The sequence below is a fragment of the Dermacentor andersoni genome, chromosome 3, assembly GCF_023375885.2.
Source record: "Dermacentor andersoni chromosome 3, qqDerAnde1_hic_scaffold, whole genome shotgun sequence".
In the NCBI taxonomy this organism is placed as follows: domain Eukaryota; kingdom Metazoa; phylum Arthropoda; class Arachnida; order Ixodida; family Ixodidae; genus Dermacentor; species Dermacentor andersoni.
Window position 1 is genome coordinate 140,571,808 of NC_092816.1, and position 9,996 is coordinate 140,581,803.

Here is a 9,996-nt window from a genome sequence, read left to right on the forward strand (position 1 = left end):
AATGAATGGGTCGCTCTCGCGACAGACTATGCCACGTGCTACGCTATTACACGCGCGCTTCGAACCAGCTGGGCTGCCGATATTGCCGACTTACTTCTCCGCGATGTGGTTCTGCATCACGGAGCTCCTCGTCAGCTGCTCACTGATCGCGGTCCTTACTTCATGTCCCGTGTCGTCAGTGCCCTCCTCCGCTCGTATTCCACAAAACACCAGGTCACCGCCGCCTATCTTCCTCAGGCAAACGGTCTCACCGAATAACTGAATCGCACCATAACCGATATGCTCTCCATTTACTTTGGCGCCGACCACCGCGACTGAGATGTTACATTACCCTTTGTTACAATCGCCTATAATACGTCACGCCACGATACAGCATGTTGTTTACCGTTTTATCTTCCTTCTGGCTGTGAAGCGACACTCCCCGTGGATACATTACTCCCATCCGCTTCATAACAACCATCGGAGTAGGCGTAAGATGTCATCGCAAGGGCGAATGCTGCACGTCATATCGCTAGTGACCGCCTTAAGATGTCGCAGGCATCACAGTAGTTGCGCTACAGTTGCCATAATAAGGATATATATTACGCTCCAGGATCTTTAGTGCTCCTCTTGTCGTCAACTCGACGAGTTGGTCTATCAATCAGCGAAGATTCTACCACACTACAACGGTACTTATCGCGTTCTGTGCCAAGTTACCGACGTGACGCATGAGATTTCACCAGCAAAGCGAATGTTACTATCTACGCCGGTCCAGGATGATGTAGTTCACGTTGCTGGGCTAAAGCTGTACAACCCGTCCGCTGATGCTTCACACTAGTCTACCCGGATGGTGCGGGCGTTATCACCTCGGGGGTAATGCTGCGAGACAGAAGTTTGTCGCATTGGCATGTATCGATGAAGCCGATGTAGAAGTTGCTCCTCGCCATCTTGGCTGCTGTGACTGCTGTGCTGCTCGCCTTACTTGTAAATATCTTTAAATATACGTGTGTTGTGCAACAATATTTTAGGTCCACTAAGGGCTCTACATCCAATGCATGTAAATTTACTTATCTATTCGTACATCGTAACACACCATCGTCCTCGACTGCTCTTCTCTTGGCATCGATTTATTACTGTAGTACAACAAAGGCTATATATATATATATATATATATATATCAGGGGATAGAGAAATGTGCGGGATATAACCAACCCTTATATATAGCTTTCATCGATTACGAGAAAGCGTTTGATTCAGTCGAAATCTCAGCAGTCATGGAGGCATAACGGAAACAGGGTGTAGACGAGCCGTATGTAAAAATACTGAAAGATATCTATAGCGGCTCCACAGCCACCGTAGCAACAGAATCGCAATAAAGAAAGGCGTCAGGCAGGGTGATACGATCTCTCCAATGCTATTCCAAGCGTGTTTGCAGGAGGTATTCAGAGACCTGGATTGGGAAGAATTGGGGATAAGAGTGAATGGAGAATACCTTAGTAACTTGTGATTCGCTGGTAATATTGCCTTGCTTAGTAATTCAGGGGATGAATTGCAATGCATTCTCACTGACCTGGAAAGGCAAAGCAGAAGGTCGATCTAAAGATTAATCTGCAGAAAACTAAAGTAATGTTTAACAGTCTCGGAACAGAACAGCAGTTTACGATAGGTAGCGAGGCACTGGAAGTGGTAAGGGAATCCATCTACTTAGGACAGGTAGTGATTGTTGATCCGGAGCATGAGACTGAAATAATGAGAAGAATAAGAATGGGCTGGGGTGCGTTTGGCAGACATTCTCAGATCATGAACAGCAGGTTGCAATTATCCCTCAAGAGAAAAGTGTATAACAGCTGTGTCTTACCATTACTCACATACAAGGCAGAAACCTGGAGGCTTACGAAAAGGGTTGTACTTAAATTGAGGGCGATGCAACGAGCTATGGAAATTTGAATCATAGGTGTAACGTCAAGGGATAAGAAAAGATCAGAATGGCTGAGGGAACAAACGCGAATTAATGACAAAATAAATGGGCATGGGCAGGACATGTAATGAGTAGGGAAGATAACCGATGTACATTAAGGATTACGGACTAGATTCCAAGGAAAGGGAAGCGTAGCAGGGGGCAGCAGAAATTAGGTGGGCGGATGAGATTAAGAAATTTGCAGGGACATGGCCACAATTAGTACATGACCGGGGTTGTTGGAGAAGTATGGGAGGGGCCTTTGCCCTGCAGTGGGCGTAACCGGGCTGATTATATATATATATATATATATATATATATATATATATATATATATATATATATTACAAGAGACAAAGATTTCTGTGACGAAGGTCCCAGGCCGTAAGGCTCGAAGAAAATATCTTAGAAGGGTACTGGTTTGGGCGATTTCGTTATATTACATGATCAATTATCAAAGCTGAGCGCTACAGGCGTAGGCCATCGACATGAGCGCCTTGGGTAGGACGCTTATTATAATTTAGTATTTATATTGCTATTACGAATGCAAGTGCGCAAGTCTGTCTTGTTGATTGCACATGCATGTTTTTTGATGTCTTTCAGGTCACGTCATATTTATGTATGTATATAAACCACCTGACTTCCTACCAATAAAACCAGGTGACAGTTGCAAAAATTTGGAGGATGCTAAAGCTTCTGCTTAAATAGTGGAACACGACAGCATTCAAAGATCCCCGACTGCTTCTCACGCCTCCCGGCAACCGCAGCGCATGTAATCGTAAAGCCTTCCGGGAAACGTTTGCACGTAGGCGGGCTTTCTGGTCGAAACGCAGCCTCTTGCATTGGCCGCGATGCGGTAATGCGGCGGAGGCTAGCGCCATGGGAGTCTTTCAAGAAAGCGGACGCGCCGCTCCGTGGACTCTGAGATATTTACGCGCCAGCGTGTGCAAATGTTGCACGCCGTCTCCGGTCTATGCATTGTAGAAACGCTGAAAAAGGGGTTTGTTTGAGTTTTCGCATATCTTCTCGAAAATTGAATTGCAATCCGAGAGTTATCATACCTGTAGTTTTTGTGAGTCGTAGTTTACGAGCTTTATACCTATTTTAGGTTGATAAATTCAATTAATTCAGTGAATTCCTTGCGTCACATGGACGGCCTGGGTATATGTGGTACGAAAATTGTTTTTCTCCTTCCCCGCGACGTCGGACGCGGAGCGCCGATGTTGAGTTTTCTGCGACACGGCCCCCTTAAGGCTCTAGCGTAAAAAAAAAAAAAAACCACAGAACCTGAACGCGCGAAGCAGTAACCTATGTCGGGCTGGATATTAGCGACGTGTCGCCTCGAATTAAAGATGAGCCTGTGCGTTCGCCACGCAGGAGGTTCTCACCAGACGGCGCTTGTCCCAGTCTGCACGCATCGTGTCGGCGGTGCTGAACGCGACGCTGGCCGAGTACGCCCAGTGGCAGGACAACGTGACGCTGGAGCGCACCCGCGCCCGGCTGCAGATGCTGCGTGCCGAGGCAAGCTCGACGCCGCTGCTCTCGGTGGCCGACGCGAACCGTCGGTACGATTACGTGTTCCCCGTGACCTACCACACAGTGTTCCTGGAGTGGTTCATCACCTCGCTGTCGTCGGGCGTCGCGCACGCGAAAACTTCCCGTGTCGACGCGCTCGAAGACACGGACGATCTGCGTCAGGTGCAGTATATAGAACTGAAAGTTTGGCGAGACCCGCCCGCCGTGGCTCTGACCTTGCGCTCCTCGGCACGAGGTAGCGGGCCCGTTTTTGGCCGGGCCCGGCGGCCGCATTTCGATGGGGACGAAGTGCTGAAACGTACCGTGCTCTAGGTGCTAGTTAAAGAACAGCAGGTGGTCATAATTATTCCGGAGCTCCTCTATTATGCGGCTTTTCACCCCCCTAAACCCACTCTGTAGTTTCGAGATGTTGAACCGCACAGTTGACAGGTTGGGCGGGCTGAAATCCGAGTGTTGTGGTTAAAAAGCGAGGTGGCAGATGCCGACGAAAGGAAATTACAGTGGACGACTTCGGACAGATGGTCCGTCTATTCCAAGGGTAATTCGCGCAAATTTATTGCGGCGAAAATGCGGAAAGTAATATTCTGCGTAGAGGCTGCCACTAAAAGGAGACCAAGCACCTCGATCATTCTCAAAATAAATAGCGGACGACAACTAGATTGTTGACAGTGAACACTTGAGTGAGACGATGAGATAGTTTTGATACTGTACTTGCGTTTGTGGAGGCTTTTATTCAAAGGATCTGTAGCCGAAGATAGATTGAAACGCGTACATACACAATAATGAAGCACAACCGTCTATTGCTTCCTTACATACAACGTAGTTAATACACTATATCTGATCTTGCATTGGTTTTTCATGCAATGCTTTTCCGCGTCATATTTGAATTGAGTGGCTGTGCACAGTTCTCGAAGGTTTACTGCCGTGCTGAAACGGCAGCTCTAATTCTATAGTCTTTATTTAGCCCATGAGATTCGTTAGCTATATTCATTAGCCCGTAAGAGAGGTGCTCTGCCGCGCTCGTCCGGCGAAATCCTTTGCTCTTTGCCTGTCGTGTTCCATAAGCACAATGAACGGTACAACATTTGGGCGTGCCGTTTATTCACCCCTGATTTCGGCCGGACACCAGAATTGGAGGAACACGTGTTCGCGGAATTAGAGTGCGACGTTGTTAAAGGCAAGGGATGCCTTTAAAAAAAAAAAAAAAGAACGTTGAAAGCGTTCAAGAGGATGACGCAGAGGGCAGGCGTAAATACCGATACATACATACATACATACATACATACATACATACATACATACATACATACATACATACATACATACATACATACATGCATACATACATACATACATACATACATACATACATACATACATACATACATACATACATACGAACACCATAGGAAACGCCTGACTTTCCATTAAAAGAGAATAACTCCAACGTTGCCTTTTATTCCTCAAGACGTGACGCTTTGCAAGACACCCAAGTATACAAGAACAGTAGGCTGAACTTCGTGACATATTTTAATTAATAGCGAATGACCGTTGAGACCTCCTTTCAACAGTAGACGCGTCTCATAATAAATAGGATTGGCCAAGCGCGACATAGTAGCCGTCCCGCGTTTTGCTTGACCCAGCGTTGTCCTCTTAAAAAGCCTGACCAACAACTAAGGCTGCCACGGGAAGCGTTCGAGCGACGAGCAGACCGCCGTTCTCGCTGCGCAGTTGGACGCCCTTCGAGACTCCAAAGTGCACATAGACCCGCTGGACGCGGTAGTGCGCGTGTCTCCCGGCTTTGTGTTCGCCCCCTTCATGGTGGACGACGATGCGCCACCAGACGGCGTGAACGCGGGCGCCCTTGGAGCCGCGGTGGGGTCGCTGGTGGCCGCCTTCTTGGACCCCGTGCGTGGACCGCTGGACGGGGTGAGCAGGTCGAGAGTCAAGTACGAGCCGGCCACTGCGTCCAGGTACCGAAAGATGCTTGACTGCCTCCAGTCCAGGCGCTCCAAACACGGGCACGCCATCGCCGACGATGCAGAGGCATCACAGGTACTCGCTCGGTGCACCGAACATCGTGTCAAAATGCCAGCGCCAGATGTAGAGCGGGTCTATCGTCTCCTCCGGCGAGCATTTCCTTTTGGGTCGGAGCCAGACATATACGAAGTTGTGATGTGAAGTTGTGAAACCTTAAAGGGAAGCTTTATCATCGCGCGCATACATATATTTACGTGAAAACAAAAAAAAAAAATTCTCGTTCGGTATCTACTGTACAGAATTTGAGGGGATCTGCCGCTTTCAAAACAAGTAAAGTAATAATTAAAATGTTCTTATTTTGGCCCAAAGGATGAAAGCACAACACGAGGTAACAACAAGGAGACTCTGTTGAGTTTTTCGCACCGGCCTTCGTTTTTTGTGCGCTGGTATACTGGTTTTCCAAATTGTATACCAACTGAACCAGTTGTGGATTATTCGAAAGAAGTATTGTCGGAAATAAAGAAATCAAAGAAACTGAAAAACGGAGATCGCAACAGTGTTAATGAGCAATAAGAACTAACATCACAATTTTGTGAAATTCATCTCGTGAGACATTGAAATCAGAATTCTGAATTCCTCCGATGATTTGTGAATAGGAAATTCGCGTAACTCGCGCGAGCAAGGTACCGGGGTTTCACGGAAGTTGTAAACTAATTTATCATCTTTGTGAGCCTCATTCAAACTAACAGAATTAGTTAGCCGAACTGTCATATCTTTTTGTGCATAATTACGTGTCTGTGAACATGGGGCTTCAATTTAAAGATATTTAGATTTCGGCAATTTGTGTTAAAAAAAGCTTCTAACACTAAATATTCTGCTTGCTACTTAGGTAGAATTTATCTTTTTCTCCTAAGTGTAACAATTCTCATTCTGATCGGTGTGGCAGTTATCAAATGAAGCAGTTCTCATCACCAATATTTTTCGACTGTTTTTGTGAGCAATAATGGTAGCTCTGAAATACTTGTGGATATTTGCTACGATATTGACGTACGCTTCACTTGACACTTGTCTACGGAATTTGCTTCGTGACGGCTGGCATTTTCACTGAATTTAACGATTTTTTCGCACTTTATGAATGCCATGTAGAGTGGTTGGTCATATTCTACAGAATAACCAGTTATACATGATTGATGACACGGATGTGATTCATTGTTGAATACTACAACCATGTCTAAATCCACGTTGTTCTCGGCTAATTTGAGCCGTGCCTAGTATTCCGCAAAATTATTTAGTGAATATTTTGCACACTATATACCGAAAGCAAGCTATGTGGGCCTGTAATTCTTCAATTATTAATATCAGGTTGGAAGATTTCCTGGCCTGCTGTACCATTGAAGTTACGAGGCATTGCGCACAAAACGTCGAAAGATTTTGGAGTAAACAGTACCCATCTTATTTTATTAGATCCATTGTCGTTCATCTTTCACATGCCTGTTTCGCCCTGGACATGTCTTGCAAAACCCACTTCCCTTTCTTGCCCGCGGCTTGGTCTGATTATGTCTGCCTAGCTGTTTCGGTTGCTGTACAGTTCAGTCTAGAATTCTCCCACTGGCCTTGTTATACAAACGAAACTGTTGAGCAATAGCTGCGAAATCTGCCACGACAGACGTCAACGACATCTCCCACCATTTGCATAAAAATTATATAGCCCTTGTACCCCAAAACATTTTTCGCACCTTCGGGGCTTAACTTATCTCCAAGCAATAATAATAATAATAATAATAATAATAATAATAATAATAATAATAATAATAATAATAATAATCTTTATTACATCCACTATCTTAACCGTCGCATATCCAGCCGCATAAGCAACAGTGCTTGTGTGCGATGCTGGGCAATCGGCAGGTAGCACCAATACGTGTACGATGGATTAAAAAAAAAGGGGGTACTGCAATAATTAGAAAAGCATGCACATACTATGTCTCTAATATAGAATGTGGAATAGGTTGACAAGTGAAGAACAACAATTCAGCACAAACCCATCACAAGCTGACTGTCCACGTTAATGCGCTTAGCCCTGAAGCAACATAGGGACACAAAATATTGCCATCGTCGAAACGCGTAATGTATGAGGCGTGTACTGCAGCGCAACTCCTCTGAACACGCTGCGCCATCTATTGGGCGCCACCACGAAGCATGTGCGTGGCCTCCGAAATGCGTGGCGCACCAGTGCATGCGTCGAGAAACAGATCACGCGACAGCCCGGGCTCCTCTCTCGCGCTTCTTTCTGGACGCGCTGTGCCATATAGTGGCGCCGCCGAGAAGTCCGCGCGTGGCCTCCTAGATGCGTGGCGCGCCGTCGCGTGCGAACGCTGGGAGATGTTCCCTCTTTGACCGCACTTCCCGAAGCCATATACTCAGTGAGTCAAGTTGGCGTGAGGTTCACCGAAGACACATAACGAGTGTATTCATGACGCAACTCTCTCTATAGGATTGACGTGAAAGACGTCCATCTGAAGAGCGGCACGTGCCCAGTGCATTTGCGGCGTAGCTTGCTAAAGCGTCGGGCGCTGCTGTCCTTGATTAAACAGCCTGAAACGGGTTCGACTCTGCCCAGCACGGGATAATTTTCAAAGTTTTTCAGATCATACATTCGGCTGGCTGAAGTGCATTCTGGCCTTCTCTCCCGCTGCACTGTTGCTACATACAGCACGCTGCGTTTCACATCACACGCCGCGCCGTCTATCGGCGGAGCCGTAATGTCAGCGCATGGCGCAGGTTGAATAACGCCGAGCAGCGGATAAATTAAAAGCGCCTTTTTGTCATTATAGAGTGGCACGCTCCCAACGATAGTTACCTAGTTACTGAAGTTGGCGCCAAAGACGTTCATTAAAGAACGGAACACACGTACATACCTAGTGGTTACATATACATCGCTCCAAGTCAGCGTGAAATAGATTCATCACAGAACGGTACATACCGATGCCGCAGGCCTGCATGCCATTGACCCATGTTGGCGTCACAGAGGTTCGTTGAAGAGTGGCACACAGGTATACAGTGCCACATACCCAGTGACCCAAGTTGGGCCGACGGTTGGTTTCGAACCATGTTCCCTTAGAACAGCAGCCCGAGGAGCTACGCATTGTCTATGGACTATCTAGAGACCTAGTTTCGTGGGAAAAAAGGTAATAGACAGACGAGACAGATAGATAGATAGATAGATAGATAGATAGATAGATAGATAGATAGATAGATAGATAGATAGATAGATAGATAGATAGATAGATAGATAGATAGATAGATAGATAGATAGATAGATAGATAGATAGCCCCTGGAAAGTGTGCCAAGTACCCTAAGAATGCTAATCGCATTAAAATCAAACGGATCGTTATAGAATATGAAGCAAGTTTCTATCGCTGAAACTTCTGGCTCGAAATATTTCCTTGCTCGCGGTCGCAGGTCCTGGTAAACCAGCTGGGCGTGCGGATCGCGTACGGTGCCTTCGAGAAAATGCGCAACGAGAGCAAAGCGAAATCCGGCAACTCGACGCTGATGGCCGAACTGTCCGAGCTGCTGGGCAGCGTGCAGCGAGCCTTCTTCGCAGCCCACTGCTTCCAGTTTTGCCAACACGAGGTACCTCGCAGTGTGGGACACGCGACATCGGGCAGCTTCCGTTGCAACGCTGTGCTCAGAGACGTCGAGGCCTTCTGGAAGGCTTTCAAGTGCCCCGCGGGGAGCGTCATGCGGCCTGCGCATCTTTGTGCGATCTGAACAGCTCTCTGCTTCTGTATTTTTTTTTTCTTATCAAATTTGGCGAAGTACATTTACGTTGTAATTATTTGTTCATCTTTTTCTCCGCCAGATATGCGCGTGAAGTACACGTGCAGATTATTCGTATGACAAGGCCTTCAGGCTGCAAACCTTTTGCGCCGTTCAGGTGGCGCTGCGAAAACGCTAGTCTGCAGCGCCCTCTACGTCGCGTTTATCGTTTTCAGGTAGCAGAAAACCCGAACATCTGCCGTGGATGGTATACCAGCGCTGCGAACGGGAAAGGGCAAAGTCAATCTCTTTGCCGCGCTGTTATACAATCAAAATGCCGTCTACCAACTCCCCTATACTGCCACTTTTTGGGTCTACTGACGAATTCGAAGACAAGGGTGGCAATGCGGGCTTGTTCGTACATCTTGAAAAAGGAAGTTTGATCTGTTCTTCTGAATTCTACTACTGCACGAATTCCGGAAAACTGCGTGCTTGGGAAGTTTTGCCGCATGAACTGCGCTTCGCTAAGAAATGAGACTGCTTTGCTGATGGTGGCGTAGTCGATCGCGCGAGGAGTCGTAGACGCAGTTTAGCCGCGTGGCCGCTTCAGGTAGTTAGCTCAGCTGAAATTACATGGCCTTGAGCTGCAAGAAGTTTTCATAAAGAGCAGTCACGACATTTCGCGGCCCAGCTTGTGGTAGTCTGATCAATCACGAGGAGTCGTAACAATTTCTGCTCCCTCCCTTCTTTAAGGGCGCTCGTCTACCCATCCTTCTATTAA

The 9,996-nt window shown here is 46.9% G+C and overlaps 1 protein-coding gene across 1 annotated transcript; it reads left to right on the plus strand.

Annotated features, from left to right (window-relative positions):
- Positions 1 to 2,878: 2,878 nt before the first annotated feature.
- Positions 2,879 to 9,294, plus strand: LOC129383200 (neprilysin-1-like). Its single transcript, XM_055067558.2, has 3 exons — positions 2,879 to 3,634; positions 5,204 to 5,527; positions 8,916 to 9,294. The coding sequence occupies exons 1-3, from the start codon at positions 3,443 to 3,445 to the stop codon at positions 9,225 to 9,227; spliced, it is 828 nt and encodes a 275-aa protein (XP_054923533.2). The 5' UTR covers positions 2,879 to 3,442; the 3' UTR covers positions 9,228 to 9,294.
- The last annotated feature ends 702 nt before the right edge of the window (positions 9,295 to 9,996 follow it).

Bases quoted from the DNA above. Each gene is read 5' to 3' on its own strand.
- LOC129383200 (XM_055067558.2), top strand. From the start codon at position 3,443: ATGCTGCGTGCCGAGGCAAGCTCGACGCCGCTGCTCTCGGTGGCCGAC. The intron at 3,635-5,203 runs GTGCAGTATATA...CTCGCTGCGCAG, and splicing joins ACACGGACGATCTGCGTCAG to TTGGACGCCCTTCGAGACTC. The intron at 5,528-8,915 runs GTACTCGCTCGG...TCGCGGTCGCAG, and splicing joins ACGATGCAGAGGCATCACAG to GTCCTGGTAAACCAGCTGGG.